We start from the raw sequence: 19,156 nt of genomic DNA on the forward strand, positions 1-19,156 counted from the left end.
CTTCTACTACTATGGCTAACACGCTTAGCAATAAAGTAAAGCAATTTACATGGCGTTTCTCAATGACACGCAGGTCATACAAAAAATAAAGACAACTCCTATGGCTCCTGCCGGTTGTCATACTCATCGACATGCAAGTCGTGATTCCTATTACAAGAACATGATCTCATACATCACATATATATCATTCATCATTCATCACAACTTTGGCCATATCACATCACAAAGCACTTGCTGCAAAAACAAGTTAGACGTCCTCTAATTGTTGTTGCAAGTTTTACGTGGCTGCAATAGGGTTCTAGCAAGAACGTTTTCTTACCTACGTAAAAGCCACAACGTGATTTGTCAACTTCTATTTACCCTTCATAAGGACCCTTTTCATCGAATCCGCTCTAACTAAAGTGGGAGAGACAGACACCCGCTAGCCACCTTGTGCAACTAGTGCATGTCAGTTGGTGGAACCAGTCTCACGTAAGTGTACGTGTAACGTCGGTCCGGGCCGCTTCATCCCACAATACCGCTGAAGCAAAATAAGACTAGTAGCGGCAAGAAAGTTGACAACATCTACTCCCACAACAAATTGTGTTTTACTCGTGCAAAGAGAACTACGCATAAACCTAGCTCATGATGCCACTGTTGGAGAACGATGCAGAAAACAAAAAAAATTCTACGGCTTCACCAAGATCTATCTATGAGTTCATCTAGCAACGAGTGATCGGATTGCATCTACATACCTTTGTAGATCGCGAGCGGAAGCATTCAAAGAACGGGGTTGAGGGAGTCGTACTCGACGTGATCCAAATCACCGGAGATCCTAGTGCCGAACGGACGGCACCTCCGCGTTCAACACACATACGGTCAGCGTGACGTCTCCTCCTTCTTGATCCAGCAAGGGGAAGGAGAGGTTGATGAAGATCCAACAGCATGACGGCGTAGTGGTGGATGCAGCAGTCACCGCAGCAGGGCCTCGCCGAGCTTATACGAGAGGGAGAGGTGTAGCAGGGGAGAGGGAGGCGCCAAGGCTTAAGGGTGCGGCTTCCCCTCCCTCCCCTCCCTTTATATAGGCCCCCTTGGGGGGGCGCCGGCCCTTGGAGATCAGATCTCCTAAGGGGGGCGGCGGCCAGGGGGGTGGAGTACCCCCCAAGGCAAGTGGGCGCCCCCCACCCTAGGGTTTCCAACCCTAGGTGCAGGGGGTGGGCCAAGGGGGGCGCACCAGCCCACTATGGGCTGGTTCCCCTCCCCACTTCAGCCCATGGGGCCCTCCGGGATGGGTGGCCCCACCCGGTGGACCCCCGGGACCCATCCGTTGGTCCCCGTACAATACCGGTGACCCCCGAATCTTTCCCGATGGCCGAAACTGCACTTCCTATATATAATTCTTCACCTCCGGACCATTCCGGAACTCCTCGTGATGTTCGGGATCTCATCCGGCACTCTGAACAACTTTCGGATTACTGCATACTCATGTCTCTACAACCCTAGCGTCACCAAACCTTAAGTGTGTAGACCCTACGGGTTCGGGAGACGTGTACACATGACCGAGATGGCTCTCCGGTCAATAACCAACAGCGGGATCTGGATACCCATGTTGGCTCCCACATGCTCCTCGATGATCTCATCGGATGAACCACGATGTCGAGGATTCAAGAAATCCCGTATACAATTCCCTTTGTCAATCGGTATTTTACTTGCCCGAGATTTGATCGTCGGTATCCCAATACCTTGTTCAATCTCGTTACCGGCAAGTCACTTTACTCGTACCGTAATGCATGATCCCATGATCAAACACTTTGATCACATTGAGCTCATTATGATGATGCATTACCGAGTGGGCCCAGAGATACCTCTCCGTCATACGGAGTGACAAATCTCAGTCTTTATTCGTGTCAACCCAACAGACACTTTCGGAGATACCCATAGTATACCTTTATAGTCACCCAGTTACGTTGTGACGTTGGGCACACCCAAAGCACTCCTATGGTATCCGGGAGTTACATGATCTCATGGTCTAAGGAAAATATACTTGACATTGAAAAAACTCTAGCAAACAAACTATACGATCTTGTGCTATGTTTAAGATTGGGTCTTGTCCATCACATCATTCTCCTAATGATGTGATCTCGTTATCAATGACATCCAATGTCCATAGTCAGGAAACCATGACTATCTGTTGATCAACGAGCTAGTCAACTAGAGGCTTACTAGGGACATGTTGGTGTCTATGTATTCACACATGTACTACGATTTCCAGATAAGATAATTATAGCATGAATAAAAGACAATTATCATGAACAAGGAAATATAATAATAATCCTTTTATTATTGCCTCTAGGGCATATTTCCAACAGTACCCATGAGTGATTCACGGATTGGGTCCGAAAGGACGTTTGTCCTGACGGCCCTCTGAGTGGATCTTTGTGGCGGAGCGACAGGGTAGGTTGAGACCACCTAGGAGAGAGGTGGGCCTGGCCCTGGTCGGCGTCCGCGGTTATTTCAAAATAACATGCTTAATGAGATCTTGGTATTTTATCTGAGTCTGGCCACTGGCCTATACGCACTAACCAAGTACGCGGGAACAATTATGGGCACTCGACGTTGTGGTATCAGCCGAAGCCTTCGTGACATCAGCGACTGAGCGGCATGCGCCGGATTGGACTGGAACACCTGCTCTTCTATTAGGGAGGCTAGGTCTGCTTCTGGCCGCCCACGCAACATGCAGGTGTGCAATGGGCGATAGGCCCAGACCCCTGCGCCATAGGATTTAGACCGGCGTGTTGACCTCTCTGTTGTGCCTAGGTGGGGCTGCGACGTGTTGACCTCCCCAGGCAGGGCATGACCCAGGAAAGTGTGTCCGACCAAAGGGGATCGAGCGTGTTGGGAATGTGGTGCACCCATGCAGGGAAGTTTATCTATTCAAATAGACATGTCCCTCGGTAAAATGACGACCCGGAGTTGTACCATGACCTTATGACAACTAGAACCGGATACTTAATATAACACACCCTTCCAAGTGCCAGATACAACCGGTGATCGCTCTATCATAGGGCGACGAGGAGAGGATCGCCGGGTAGGATTATGTCATGCGATGATACTTGGTGAACTTATCATCTACTCTCTTCTACATGCTGCAAGATGGAGGTTGCCAGAACCGTAGTCTTCAATAGGACTGGCTGTCCCCCTCTTATTCCGGCATTCTGCAGTTCAGTCCACATATGCTACCCCTTGTTCATTTGATACCAATACATACATATGTAGTGTAGCTCCTTGCTTGCGAGTACTTTGGATGAGTACTCACGGTTGCTTTGCTCCCCCTTTTCCCCTTTCTACACCCGATTCTTATGACTAGACGATGGAGTCCAGGAGCCAGACGCCACCGTCAATGACGACTCCTACTACACTGGAGGTGCTTACTACTACGTGCAGGCCATTCACGACGACCAGGAGGAGTTTAGGAGGATCCCAGGTAGGAGGCCTACGCCTCTTTCGATATGTATCCCAGTTTGTGCTAGCCTTCTTAAGGCAAACTTGTTTAACTTATGTCTGTAATCAGATATTGTTGCTTCCGCTGACTCGTCTATGATCGAGCTCTTGTATTCGAGCCCTCGAGGCCCCTGGCTTGTAATATGATGCTTGTATGACTTATTTTATTCGTAGAGTTATGTTGTGATATCTTCTTGTGATTCCTTGATCTTGATCGTACACGTTTGCGTGTATGATTAGTGTATGGTCAAATCGGGGGCGTCACATTCACTTTCAAGCACGAGGAGGCGAGGCGGTGCGATGTCCGCGAAGTCGCCCGCAGCACGCCACCGCCACCCATCGTTGTCCGTGACGAGGACTAGCAGGTGGAGGCCACCTCAGGCGGCCATGGCGGCGGCCTACCAGGGGAGTGAGGAGGACGAGCAGCGTAGGGTGGCGGAAGCAGAGGAAGAGGAGGCGCGTACCAGCGCGCATGGCGGAGGCCATGCACTACAAAAAATATGTCAACTAGTGACCTTCTGTCAGTGACCCTGGAAGAAATGGTCATAGATCTATGACCATTTTAGACCAATTGGTCAAAAGCTGTTCGGGGGCTCCAAACCCTAAACCATTGCGACCATTTTGGTCAGAAAGGTCATAATTTCCTTATATGAAATGGTCATAAAGCAAACAGCGCTAGGCCGCTTCCTTATTTATAGTTGTTAACGACCAATATAGATGGTCATAGCCTTGTAAATTGTGGTGGGTTGCTATGACTAGGCGCCACCTCATCAGTTTTGCCTATGTGTCATGTCCATGTGGCAGTTTTTGCCCTAGGTTGTGAAGCAACCTATATTTCTGTCATTTTCAAAATTCCCAAAAAAATCTCATAAATTCTTTGGGTCATATCTTCATCAAATATGTAAAAACCTTCCTTGCCTAGTTCAAAAATAATTCAAAAATATTCATTTTCCTATTCTGTTCAAAACAACAGTTTGTGAAGGAAGTACCACTTTGGCATGTCCAAATAGTATCCACTTTCTACGGTGCTTTCCTATGCCCAAATAACCATCCTCCACCAAATGCCATCTTAATCCATTCATTATTTTGAGCCGAGCTTCAACATTCGTAGTTATGTCCAGTGTGGTAGTTTGCAAAGCAAGTACCACCTAGGCTACTCCTTTTGAGCTGAAAATTTGTGAAGACGGTCTTCTTAGTAACTGATCATCCTCAGCCAAAACGCATGCCCATTAGCCATGTACATTTCCCATACCACTAATCAAACACTTGGCTGCTAATTCATATTTGAGCATTGATCGGTCTCCTCTTGAGAATATTTTGTTGTAATTTTCTTCCTAGCACCTACCTGGGGAGTTCCCAACCCACTAGACATGCCTAGGCCACCCATAACACATGGCAATGCCACGGTCACGCGGTGACCACGCGGCGGGCATGCGAGTTTACGCGCTCTAGAGTTGGAGCCCTCGGCGACCGCCCAAACCTCGACGTATCGCCACCAAACCATGTATTTATGGTTAAATAGGTACTTTTGTAACTAGAAATGATTTTTGGAAAAAATAACTAGCAAACTATGAGGCAGCCGCAGTTCAAATTTGACCCGCTTCCAACTAAATCGGCGGAAATTTATCTTTTTCACGAGAGGTGGATCAAAACTTTTTACACCCAACTATTTTGTCAATTGTGCATTAAATATGTCCTAGTATTTTAGAAAATTGATTTGGTCCAATTCTGCAACAATTATTTGGGAGGTCCTTCACAAAAAAACCTACTTTTGGGCACTCGGAATATGGAAAATGGTTTTTTCGTCGAAAGAAAATGAAAACTTCCTTAGGCAACATTGTTTTCCATTCCAATATGCACCCTTGTGCACAATATGAGATCATTTCAAAAAACTATGTCATGAATGTGGCCATAAGATTGATCATTTGGGTTGAAAGCCATGAATCTTCACACATTCTGAGAACACTTTTTTAAAAGAATTGTCGTATTATAAGTTTATAATTTTTCCTGGAAACTTGGTCACATATGATGACACAATGCGAAGGTTTTCCTATTTTTTGAATTTTTTTGAATTTTTTATTCCCGTTTCAAAATGCGGTCAAAACGGCGGGCTTGACCGTTCCTAGCTAGTGGCTGAATCTTGGAATTTTTTTGGTGTTTCTCTGATTAAATAGATACTTATGTACCTAGAAATGATTTTTGGAAAAAATAAAGAGCAAACTACGAGGCAGCTACAATTCAAATTTGACCCGCTTCCACCTAAATCGGCAAGAATTTGTCGTTTTTATGAGAGGTTGATCAAAACTTTTTACACCCAAACATTTGTTCAATTGTGCATCAAATATGTCTTAGTATTTTATAAAATTGATTTGGTACAATTTTGCAACAAATATATGGTAGGTCCTTCACAAAAAAACCTCATTTCGGGCACTCGGAAAATGGAAAATAAATTTTCCGTGCAAAGACAATGAAAACTCCCTTAGGAAACATTGTTTGGAATTCCAAGATGCACCCTTGTGCATAATATGAGATCATTTGAACAAACTATGCCATGAATGTGGCCATAAGATTGATCATTTGGCTTGAAAGCCATGCATCTTCACGCATGATAGCTAATTTCTGGGAACACATTTTAAAAATAATTGTCGTATTACAAGTTTATTATTTTTTCTGGAAACTTGATCACATATAATGACACAATGCGAAGGTTTTTCTAATTTCTGATTTTTTTTTGAATTTTTTATGCCCATTTCAAAATGCGGTTAAAACGGCGGGCTTGACCGTTCATAGCTAGTGGTTGAATCTTGGAATTTTTTTGGTGTTTCTCTGATTAAATAGATACTTATGTACTTAGAAATGATTTTTGGAAAAAATAAAGAGCAAACGACGAGGCAGCTACAGTTCAAATTTGACCCGCTTCCAACTAAATCGGCGAGAATTTGTCTTTTTCACGAGAGATGGATCAAAACTGTTGACACCCAACCATTTGGTCAATTGTGAATTAAATATGTCCTAGTATTTTATAAAGTTGATTTGGTCCAATTTTGCAACAAATATATGGTAGGTCCTTCACAAAAAAACTCATTTCGGGCACTCGAAAAATGGAAAATGAATTTTCTGTGCATAGAAAATGAAAACTCCCTTTGTCAATGTTGTTTGCCAATCTAACACTGCGTTTGGATGTCTCCATTGGTGAGATCTGTATTGAATTGGTCTGGAATTCCAAATCAGTGAGGAAATTGAAATAGCACGAATACTAATTCGCCTGTTTGGTTGTTCACTAAATTGCCCCTTGAAATGCCTATGAGGTTGCAATACCAAATCATGTTTGGATGACAAACTTTGGAATTGCATAGCTATATTGCCATGATAATTATACTCTAGCGGGGCATCTCCTTTGGTCATGGAGCAAAAGAAATAAATATGGAAGTAAGAAATAAATATTCTAGCAATGTCCTTTGGCCATGGAGCTGAAGAGGAGCAGCAGTTCCTTCGGCCATGGAGTAGAAGAGAGGCGGAGGACGGCGGGCAGGGAGGAGGGCGGGGCGTGGCCGAGGAGGGCAGGGCACGGTGGCAGGGAAGGACGGCGGGGCGTGGCACAAGGGGGCGGGGCGCACTGGTCCTGGGCCGCCGTCGACCTCCATGGCGGGGTGTGGCTCAGTGGGGAGGAGAAGAGGAGTTGGGGAAGGACTGGGGAGGAAGGGACCTGTGCCGCTGTCGGACTCCATGGTGGTTACCGCTGCCACCGACCTGCTAGGTCGCTACCGCCGCCCGCCTGCTCCCTGCTAGGTCGTCGCGAGGTCGCCTTCTCGTATCCCCTCCCTTCTCTCTTCTATTTTCTCGTTGCGGGCTCGAACAGGTATGTTTTGCGGGAGGTGGCCAAAACGGACTGAATCGGTTTTTATTTCCAATACGAATTCAATGTCCAACCAAACAACTGTATTGATGTCAGATGATTACCAAATCCATTTCTAGGGCTCCAATGGAGACATCCAAACACAGTGTAAGATGTAAACTTGTGTAAAATATGACATCATTTAAACAAATATTTTATATGTCTTTCACAAAAAAACTCATTTTGAGCATTGAAAAATGGAATGAAAAATTTGTATGTAATCAATCACGACCTATTTATATGGTCAAAAGATCTTCAAATTATTTGGTGCTCTCTAATTGGTTCATAAGTATATCACGCGGATCATGCGTCAACCACCGTTACGCACTCTCCCCTCTCGTCCCACAGCCACCACCCCCAACGGCAGCCCTCGCCCCCTTACGCACTCACCCAAACCCTAACTTCTAGATCCCCTCCTCTCCCCCGATCCACTCTCCCCTCTCGTCCCACAGCCACCACCCCCAACCCTCTCGCTCCTTCTCAATCTCTCGATCCCCAACCACCCAGCCGCCGCCGCCACCGTCCTCCTTCCTCTTTCCCAACCCCGGCCGCCGGCAACCCCTCCCCTTCCCTTCTCTCCCACGGCCGCGGTCGGATCCGCGCTCCCCCCTCGCTCATGACCTAGACCTAGCCGCATGGCATGGCCATGGCCATGGCGGCGGGCAGATCCACCCCGTCCCCTACTCCGTTCCCTCGACGCCCGGCAGTCATCCCCCATTAGGCCACCCGCAGCAGCTCACCCGCCCCTCCTCCTCCTCCCCGACGCCGACGCGCTCGTCCCCCGCCTTCCCCCTCCTGAACCACCTCCTCCTCCCCGCCGATCCTTTGATTCCCCGTGGCCCTAGGCCAGCGCTGACGATTTCCTGGCTCCCGCGGGCGATTCCAGCATGGTGGTCGTCGGCTCCGCGGACTCGAAGATGAAGACGGAGGTGGAGGAGAGCGAGCTGGCCGAAGGTGAGGCGGTTCCAACCCTAGCCGCCGCAGTGGGTCACCAGCGCCGCGTCTCCCTCACCTCTGTCGGCCGACAGCACCAACGGTTGCTTTCCTCCTGCCTTCATGCGCGCCAGCAACCGGGACCTGCAGCCTCCACCACCGGTGTCGGAATTATGTCAGGGAAGGTAAGCCCCAAACCCCCTCCCTTCTCGTCTGCTCCTCCAACATCTCCTCCAACATCTGATGTACGCGTGTATTATACCATCTCGTCTGCTTGTATTGTGTAAGGAAATCAAGGGCTTGCGGAAGAGATAGGAGGTCCATGGAGAAGATGCTCTGCTCCACCTCCAACCCACCCTGCCTGCTACTACAGGAACAGGATGCCATGGAAGGTCTTTTTTATGTTTGGTCCTGCTTGTGCTTGTATTCAAGCAGCCATGTGTGTATAAAATAGGTTCAGTCTGCAGCAGTCACATGATATGTCTGTCTACTACACGGTTTGATCATTTCTGAAATCGTGCTAGTTCGAGCAACACTTAGAGGGCATACCAGGTAGAAAATGTCATTCAAATTACTCAAATGGAACTGTCAGCTGTGTGAACATTGCATTTAAACTTAATTTTATATCCTGTATCATGGTTGGGTGTATAGTAATCTGCAGTAATTTAATTTGTTGGCAGAAAAACTGGATTGAAAAAGCTGCACAAGTTTTCTGATATGGGAAATTTGATACAGTGGTATTTTTTTAGTACGATAGATGGAGTAGCTAATTGGTGTTTGTGATCTTAATTTTGGGTGCCTAGTTTTCGAGACGGAGAAATACTATACTAGTGGAGTGTAGGTTTGATTTGCCGGTTCATGTCAGGCAAGTTTGTTCCTGGCTCCACCTCCACTAGTGTAGTATGCTGTCATATCAAATAGTGCTAATTATTCCTAGCAAATGAAAAGAAAAGACGGATAATAGTGCTATTATGGATAGATGATGGAAGGGAATTTTAGCAGCAATCTGTAAACTGCACTTAGTTTCGTACCCTCTAATAGCTAAGATGAAATAAATCAATTATGATTACTGCTGGCTGTGGAGGGCTTTTTTCTGGAGCAATCAGTCAGTAGGAGGGGCTTTTTTCTGCTGCTAGTTTTTGCTTCAGTTGGGTACATGAATCTCGGGTTATAAGGATTTCAGAGCCATGACCCACGGTATATACTTACTAGTACTGTCTACTGTGATTGAGTATTTATTGTTGGTGCTTCCACTACGTATTATTCACCCATTTGCATCTTCTTACTCTAGCATCAAAGGCCCACAAAAAAAATCCTTTAAATTCTGTATAATTTATTGAGTACTTTTTAGTTATTGAACGAACTCATACTGGTTAGTGTTGGTCATATGCAAGTAAACTGGATACCCACTAGACTAACTATTTCCCAAAGTTAGAGTGATACATTCTGTACTACACTGCTAATGCCTATCCGAGTTCGTTGTTTTATTTTCATGGTAACTAAATGTTGACATATTAGCTAATTGTGTACCTAAATATGACCCAGGTACAGTGGTGCTGCTGGTTCCTTGAGGCGGGGTCGAGTTGAGGTAGGGGATAGGTAGGTTGAGCCGCTCGGGTGCTGATCATGTACATCGGCACTCCTTCTGGGGTTGACCCGACCAAACCAATGATGCAAGGCTTCTCCTGCTGCTGCATGTCTTCATCAACTTAGTTCTTCCACAGGGAGAGATCTAAATCCTTCACTTGTTCACTGTGTAATCTGCAGATTACTTCTTCCATTAATCACCTAGTGCTCCTGTTAGTGAGATTCATCTAGTATTTTTTTCCAAAGCATGCAATGGTTTGGAGTAGTTGATCATGGCCTGATGGAAACTTCATGTCCTTAGCATGTATATATGTACTACTACAGCAGCCAGAAGCAATCCATTTTATTAAATGCATTCATCTCATTACACTAGCTACCCCAACTTGTTTGGGACTAAAGGCTTTGTTGTTGTTGTTGTATTCATCTCATTACACTAGCTAGCACAATATATTAGTTAAGGCAACTCTACTACATATCAATTTCCCCTACTGGATTGGTTCTATATTTTTAAAGTTGTTTCGTGGTGCATGAGCCCAACCTGAAGAAATATAGGCTTATGATGACTATTTTCCTTCTTAAGTAATCATAGTTGTTGGCTTCGGTAGCTTGCTGAATATGTTTTAGTTATATATAGATATGATGTGCCTTCTATGCTTAAATGATTGTTTGGCTCTATATAATTGTTGACATGAATATCTTGACTTCCCAAACAAGTATAGGACTGTACCTATGCATACAGATTATCCTAACAAAACTGAAAATAAAAATTGAAGCATGAAATAAGCAATAAGTGGCTGATTTTTATTTGCATGTTAAGCGGAAAGTTGTAGATAAGGCTTGTATATATAGCATAGTGCTTGCCAGTTGGTTCTTTCACCTTTGTGGTGAACCACTCAATGATCAGTCAGTACGAACAGCTAGGACGGAATAAAATGTTTGTTACATCAGATGGCACCGAACATGGTTATGCATGGTTTATATACAGTAATACACGCGCCAGTCCAATCAAGGCATTTCTTAGTCTTCTAATTGTCTTAGTCTGAAATTATGATGTGTTGTAATTCACCTGCTCTTGACTTTATATCCGTCTTACTCTGCAAATTTTGTAGGATCAAGTGGCTGGTCCCAGATTTGTCTGGACCGTTGGATTGATGCAAGGGCGGGTTTATATGTAGTACACGTTTTGTACACTTTTATGCCCATAGGAGACCCCAGCCGGAGTAGTTCCTGCTGTCCTTTTGTCTTGTTCTCTTGCAATTATTTGTACTTCTTAAAAGTCTGAAGAAATTGTCGGGTAATTCACCTGCTGTTTTTCTCTTAAAAAACAGTGTTGGTTGTTGGAGTGCCTGGTCCACTAGCTCAGATTTGTCGTTTTAAACACTATTCAAACATTCTACTTCCTAACAATATATAAAATGCCCCTTAACTTCTCAACTATGCTTAATATGTGTATACATCTCTAAATATAGGGTCCTCAATAGTTGCACACATGTTTCTTTAATCACTGTGATGAGATATTGCATGTCGAAATATTCATCACATGTTTTTGAAGATGACTAGATCCATTTCTAGCGCAAACAACATGGTGTAATTTTTATTGGTCACATGATGTTCATGTAGTGGTGGAATATTTGCACATGGGTTAGAACAGACCGAGAAACATAAAGAAAATATTTCATAGAAGCCGTGGAGAAATAAGAATGAGGAGCGGAGAGCGGGTTGTTGGCCAAATGTTGGCCGGCCGTAGTTTAAGTTTGTTTTCCCCCTTGATTATTTGTAACTGTTAAAAAACAAAAACCACACTCTGCCAAAAGAATCCAAAAGAGTCGTACCACAATACAAGCCCAAAACTGACCCAGTCCGTCTTCTCTAAAAAAAGTAACTACAAGTGTAAATAAGAAAATAAAGGAGACTGGATAAATAAATGGAGTAGAACCAAATTTGTCGATGGATTTGACTGTGAAGACACCACACGCGTACTCACTGCGGCTGCTGCACACTAGGTCCAAAATATTTTCTCTCATGTCACATTTTTGTTGTCTTAGAGCATCTCCAGCCGTTCGGCCCCCAGGGCGCCAAAAAAGAGCGGCCTGGGGGCGAGCCGGCGCTAGATCGGCCTCTGGGGTTCGTTTCTTCCCAGCCACGGTCCCAGGTGCCGCCCCCAAGGCGCCCCATATTCGAACTCCATCGTTCCCGCTCAAAGAAACAACAAACAGACGATCATCGCAATAGTTCGGCGATTCGGTGCCACAGTTCGGCGATCAAATAAAAGGACACGCAGTAGTTCGGCGTACAGAAAAGGAAGGACGCGGAAGGAGTACATCAAACGTCGAGCTCAACCTCCGGCGGCGGCGGCGTCTGCGTACGCGGGCTGGAAGGAGTCGGCGTGGCTTCTGTGCTGCTGGGCGCGACAGAGGCATCGTCGGTGGGACTGGGTGTCGTAGAGGCATCGTCAACAGCCGCCGGGCTGGGCGACGGCGTCGGCGTCGGCGTCGCCGGTATCTGATTAAGGATGAGGCCGCGCTCCGCCAAGAACCACGCCTTGAGCTTCTCGTCGCCACGCCTTTCCTTGTCGGCGTTGGTTCCTCCTCCTCCTCTTCCCCCTCCTCCGGCTCTTCCTCGCCGTAGTCGAGCTCGTCGTCCATGTCACCGAGGTCAATCGAGCCATCCTGGGTAGTTAACCCGGGGGAAGCGGCGGTGCCAGCCGAGCCGGCTGCGATGATGTCCTCCATGTCGGCCTCCGTCACGTCGGCGTCGCCGAGATGCGTCGAGGATGCGGCTTGCGAGTAGAGGACGCGGAGAAGAGGTGGCGTCGGTGAGGCTGTGTAGTCCGGCAGCGAGTACGTGTACGGCGGGTACTGCACGCCGGCGAACGCGGGCAAGGGCGTGCGCTGGACAGGGCGCCCATGGGGGAAGGTGATGTTGGGGTTGAAGCCACCATGGGCGTCCCCATCGGCATAGCCCGGCGACGACGAGCTCCATGGGTGCGACGACGACGAGAACCTGGCCGGAGAGCCGACGCTTTGCTGGCTCCAGGCCGCGTACGAGTGCCCACCGGGTGGATTCATCATCGCCGAGCGCGCCGCCTCCGCTTGTTCCGCCGCCGCCGCAGCCGCAGCGTGCGCCGCTTTTTCCCTGGCCTTCTTGGCCCTGTTGCGCCTGTCGGCGGTGACGGCCTCCCGGCGCTCCACATCCTCCTTCCACTCGGCGTTGCTCATGCCAGGGAGCTTGGATAGCGGCGCCCTCGGCTTCCTTTGCTTCGGCTGGGCGGCGGCGGCGGCTGTGGGATCCGTCGCGGCGCGCGGCATCACGTACTTCATCGGCCGCATGGCGGGCGGAAGGGTAGGGAGGAGGCGAGCGTTTGGCGGGAGGAATGGAGAAGAGAGGGGAGCCTAGGGGGGAAAGCGGGAGAAAACGGCGGGAAAAGGGCTTCAGTCACCGACAGAGCGGCCCCATGTCGCTTTTCACTTGTGCGGGCGCGCCCAGGCGGCACCCGGCCGCTTGGGTTCGGGGCGGGATCGCGGGCTCTGTATTTCGCCCAAACCTGCGCTAAACGAGATCCTGAGGGTGCGACTGGGCCAATTTTCGGCCACCGACGCTAAAAAATCGCCGGGAGAGGGGGGGAGGCTGTTGGGGGCGCAGTTGGAGATGCTCTTAGCTGTGTAACTTTGATTACTAGTGTCTTGGCTTGCTTATTTAATTGATAATGCACCAGTTCTTTATTAGTTTGTGTAGTTAGTTTAGAATGATACTACCTTTAACAAGAAAAACTTCATTCTCCAATGCACGTGTGTTACTTCTGTATCTATTGGTTGTGGTGATAGGTTGTCCTACAGCGCTCAAACACCATGGCACAAAGATGTTGTAGTGGATTACGGGACTGTTTGGTTCTAGGCCTAGCATTGTCATACTTTGCCACACGTTTTGGCCAAGTTTGCCTAAGATTAGTTCAGCGAAATGAGAGTCAAAAGTTGGCAAATCTAAGGGAATCTTGCCACGCTTTTTATGTGCATGTCATGTGTGGCCCTATTGTGTCTTGCCTAAGGTATGGCTTGAACCAAACACTCACCTAAATTGGTCAAACTTGCCTAATCTTAAATGTGACAACCTTTGGCAAAATTAGTCACAAACTAAACAACACCTACAATTTATGTCCCGGTTTGGGTCATTTTCTCTGATAGGCTTCCTATTGTCGCTTGTCACACTTAGTTGCTACATTTTTGGCACCTTAATACCTTTGTAATAAGGTTGGCATGTACAGATAGCTGATTACTTTCCATAACAAATTGAATTAAGTTTGGTACATTAGATTAATTAAGTTGGCACACGCTTACATACACGTGTCTCTAGATAGGGTTGTTAATGAGCCAAGCTTGAGCGTGTTCAAATATATTGCCCGATTCTTTCTTCATCGGTTCGAATTTTTTGATGTATTGGCTGGAGCATGAATTCAATATGGTATCAGACACAAGTGGTCTTCACTTATAAATCCTGACTAAATAAGCTTAGACGTGAGAGGAGTGTTGAAATATATTGCCTGTTTCTTTTCATCAGTTCAGACTTTTGCATGAGTTACCTGGAGCTTGAATTCAACGGGGCTAATAATTAGCCGAGCTCGAGTGTGCCTGATCATTGGTATTCGAATTTGCCGCTGGGCTCGAGCTTTGCTGGAAAAAGCTTGCTCGGCTCGGAAAAGCTCCACGAAAGAAGATAAATGTTCACTCAAATAACAACATAGTAAGCCGGATGACAGCGAGGTAGGCTCAAGTTCAGCTCTAACAAGTGCGTCTGCACTACAAGAAAATAACATTTAATCACATGTGAAATAAAGAAAGTTTAATACTTATCAAACTTTTCGAGCTCAATTTTAGGTTGATGCTCGGCTAGACTAGGACTCGAGCTGAGCTTGAATTGAGACATAAAACTTGAATAGGTTGGGGAGCTCGCACTTCCTGGAAATAAAAATAGTTTTGAAACGATACCACAGCTGCTGCCGTATACCAAGTGGGCAGTTGGCTTCCTTTGAATGTGCGTTTCTATGGTAGAGCTTGGATGTTGCTTCCTGACTCTCTTTTTAAGGAGTTTTTTTTCTTTCTATTTCTGTCTGAAGAAAGCTTTGTGATAAATAGTGTTACATTTATGTAGTCTGTGGGCGGTCAAAAGTCTCTGCCGCCCCGTTGGACCTCCCTTCTGGGCCCATTTGCGGGCCGAATCGACCGCCCGAGTCGTCTTCGGGCTTGATTTGGGTTGATTGTATAGTTTACTATGGGCCCAGGAGCGAAGTCGGGCATTTTTTACTTCAATTTTTTCCCACATACCCGCGGCGTGTGCATGCGGGCACGTGCGTGTCCCACGAAAAAAAACTACCAACACGTATTTCTATACATATCCCCGTCGGGCCGCCGGGCGGTCACTTTTTCAAAATATGACCATCATGCCCTTTGTTATGAAGAGGTATCGACCAATCTCAGCCATCCTTGTATTCAGGAGAGGGGGGTCTACCGAAGCAGAAGTGTTGTCTATATCATTTATGGTTTGCAAGGAAAATAATTCTACAAGGTTGTATAGATACATGGCGACACTGAACAAAAACATTAAAATTACTGGTATCATGGCGCCAGGAACATTAAAAAAAATGTTCGTAAAGGACAGAGCATTGAAGAATAGAGAACATTGTTCATAATTAAAGGCAGTGTGCATCTCCGTGAGAGCGCTTGGTGCAGATTTCGAGATCACCTGGACCTAGTTGCCAAAACGAATATCCAGGAGTACATATTACTCACTCCGATCCATACTAATTGTCGCTGCTTTAATACAATTATGTACTCCCTCTGTTCCAAATTTCTTGTCTTAGATTTGTCTAGATACGGATGTAACTAATACTAAAATGTGACTTGATACATCTGTATCTAGACAAATCTAAGACAAGAATTTTGGGACGGAGGGAGTACTAAAGTTCTACTACTTTCTCTCAATACAAATGAGTAGGATACATATCATTGAAGAAAGTAAATTAAATGGAGGGAATAAAAGTAGGGATACATATCCTTCCATGCATCTGGGAGAAAATCAAAGCTTGGATGAAGCTGAAAGCGGATTATAAGTGAGGTGGGATTTTGCTAATTCACGGATGAAAGCGTCGGCGTGCTCCTGTATGACACAGATGGACTGCACGTTGTACTCGTCATTGCAAGGGACGCACGTTGCGCAGCTTGGCAGCGTCGTCCTTTCCTTGGTGTACTCCATCAATCTCGCCGGCGGCCCAAAACCAAAGTCAATCGCCTCCATGCCAAGGTTTCGCCAGCACGACATGAAGAAAAGATTGTACCCATCCAACTGCCGCAGCTCGTCGATCTTCGACTGGCCGGGCACCCGATCCTTGGCATGCTGGATCATCTTCACTAGCTCCATGAGGTCGCCGTTCGCCACGGCGCCACTGGTCGCCGTCACCAGCTGCGCGGTGACGCAGTTGCCGTAGAAGCCCTCCCTGGCAACCGCGTGCTTTCGCGCATTTGCTGGGAAGGTAAGCACGGCGAGGGCCGACGGGTCGGACATGATTGCACGGGTTCGGCACTGCCACAGGACCGCGGCAACTGCCTCAAACACAGTGCATGGCCGGTGGTAATTCATGGTGTACGTGCTTTTGATGCGGTTGACCAAGCTTGATGGGACAGTAATGTCGAGGAACACCATTGGGGACGGCTGGAGCATGCCCAAAAATTGAACAAAGTTTGTGGAAAATGGAGGCAAGTCCAAAACGAGCGAATTCTTGGACCTCACCGGGATGACGGACGGCGACGGCAGCCCGCGGGCCAACTCTCCGATGGCCTGCATAAACTGCGCCATCCCGGTACCATCGCCGACGGCATGGTTCCACGTCACCCCCATGACGAACCCGCCACAAGTGAACACGGTCACCTGCATCAACACTAGTGGTTCAGTGTTGCTGAAACCCTCGGCCGCATGGAAGATGGCGAGCTCTTCTTGCAGCGAAGAGTCACAGAACTCTGGGACGTCATTGATGGCGCAGTTGGCAGAGGCGGCAACAAAGGAGACCCCCTCGCCGGTGCATTTGATGACGAATTCGCCGGCTGCGTCGCCAGCGGCAAGGCGGCCGGCGATAAGGTAGTAATGGACAAGTGCTTGTGACAATCCCCTTTTAATGGTCTCCACGGGATCTGGAATTGAACACGCAAAGATGAAGAGCACTGTAACTGATCTGCCGCCAAACATCTTGTCATAAGACGACAGATTGATGTCCCCTCCCGTGACTGTCGCCTCCCATGGCTCGACGAGCACGGGTGGGGACTTGCTGATCACCACAACACTCATATTGTTTCTTCTTCTCTCAAGGTGTAGAGTTGACAGTTGAATACGTGTTGATCGTGTCCTGTAGCCTTCCCAGCTTGGTTTATATGGACATTACTGAAGACAAAGATGCTCTACCTTCATGGCCATGTGTATTTGGATAGGAACAAAAACGAGGGGAATCAAACGAACCATCCACAGATCAATTATGCTCGCTGCAGTAGTCTTTACAGACATTGTATGAACGACGAACGTGCATAGAACATGCCAGTGATCAATAAATTAATGCAACGACGAACATGCATAAAACCTGCTAGTGAAGACTTTCTGCATATATAAAACCACCAAGTCTTTATCTTTATATGCTGGTCTAATCGAAAGCCAAGTCTTCTCCTGCCGATGTGGACTTGGGCACGTTATATGTACCTGGGTAACCGATCTATCGATCATGTCACATGTGCACATGCAGCTAGTTGCCTGGATTCCCGTTTAAGCTGCTACTTTTTTTTTGGAAATGGAGGCGTGCCTTCGGCCTCTGCATCATAATGATGCATGCAGTCATATTATTAAAAAGTCTCGAAATAGCACAAAGTAATAAAGGTATTACAGCTCGCAAACGAAGCAAAGAAAAGAAAATAAAAGTACATGCTCAGAATCACAACCGGTAAGGCAAAAAAGAGGATAAGCTCCCTAAACACCTATCCTGTTATGCGACCGCCATCCGAACCGGTTTAAGCTGCTAATTAGTATACACTGGATAGTCGTTTTTAATTAAAGCATCGACTTCATTGGTACGTACATAGTACTAATTGCATAGGCCTAGTCCTAGCCAGAAGCTAGATTAATTTGTCAATGTGTTTAATGTATTTTTGGGACATTGGTTGTAGCTGAAAACATGGGCTTGCCATATGTGCCCGCCACCCAGGTGCATAACGGCAGCTTCCATCAAGGTGCCAATTTCGCCGTTGCCGCCGCCACCACTCTTGACTCCGATTTCTACCACGAGAGGGATATCACCGGTGCACCCAGCAAGTTCCCCCTCAACACCAGCTTAGGAGTGCAGCTTGAGTGGTTCGAGTCCATGAAGCCCTACTTGTGCCGCACAGAGCGAGGTAATTTATCCATACACGGGCATCATTATCGAAGTGAACATTTGATGAGAACTCCAATGATAATGCATGCAGAGTGAATGGAATTCTTTGGCAGTTCCCTCTTCTTCGCGGGAGAGTTCGGCGTCAACGACTACCACTTCTCTTTCCAAAAGAAAACGGTACAGGAAGTGAGGTCCTTCGTTCCAGATATCGTGGCAACCATATCCATGGCCATCGAAGTAATTCCATCAAAAAATCATGTAGATGTATCATGTATGCATATATATTGAACCAAGCTTGCATGCTAAATGAGTGATTGACAAAAAACTACCACATTAGGGGTTACCATCCCACGGAACTATCGCTTTTTAAAAGCTGACCGAAAACTACAAAAATTTTCTAATTTTGTGACTAAAAACTACCACTTCCAGAAAATGACCGGTTTAGATGATATAAACACGTTTATGATATGCTGGACCCACCTGTCAGGGCTGACGTGGCGAAAAAGTCAACTCCGTTTATTTTGACTGTCAAGTTGACCATTATTACAGGTGGGGCCCGCATGTCAGTCTAACATTTTTTTTTCTAAATATCCAATCTTAGTCCCAAGGTAATTCCCGACCCCGCACCATCGCTCGATCCGGCCAGCGAGGCAGCCGCTGGCTGCCGGAGCCACGGGATCCGGCGAGGACCCACCTGTCCATATCCCGGCGAGGCAGCCACTGGCCGCTGGAGCCACGGGATCCGGCGAGTACCCGCGCGTCCATGTCCCGGTGAGGCCGCCGCTGGCCGCCAGAGCCACGGGATCCGGCGAGGACCCACCTGTCCATATCCCGGCGAGGCAGCCACTGGCCGCTGGAGC

The 19,156-nt window shown here is 47.1% G+C and overlaps 1 protein-coding gene across 1 annotated transcript; it reads right to left on the minus strand.

Annotated features, from left to right (window-relative positions):
• Nucleotides 1-15,649: 15,649 nt before the first annotated feature.
• LOC123061755 (acyl transferase 15-like) lies at nucleotides 15,650-17,262 on the minus strand. The gene has a single exon (XM_044485039.1). The coding sequence runs from the start codon at nucleotides 17,225-17,227 to the stop codon at nucleotides 15,965-15,967; it is 1,263 nt and encodes a 420-aa protein (XP_044340974.1). The 5' UTR covers nucleotides 17,228-17,262; the 3' UTR covers nucleotides 15,650-15,964.
• Between the last annotated feature and the right edge of the window lie 1,894 nt (nucleotides 17,263-19,156).

The sequence above is a fragment of the Triticum aestivum genome, chromosome 1A (genome assembly GCF_018294505.1).
Source record: "Triticum aestivum cultivar Chinese Spring chromosome 1A, IWGSC CS RefSeq v2.1, whole genome shotgun sequence".
Taxonomy (NCBI): Eukaryota; Viridiplantae; Streptophyta; class Magnoliopsida; order Poales; family Poaceae; genus Triticum; species Triticum aestivum.

Coding starts and splice junctions, on each gene's coding strand:
- LOC123061755 (XM_044485039.1), bottom strand. CDS start 17,227: ATGAGTGTTGTGGTGATCAGCAAGTCCCCACCCGTGCTCGTCGAGCCA.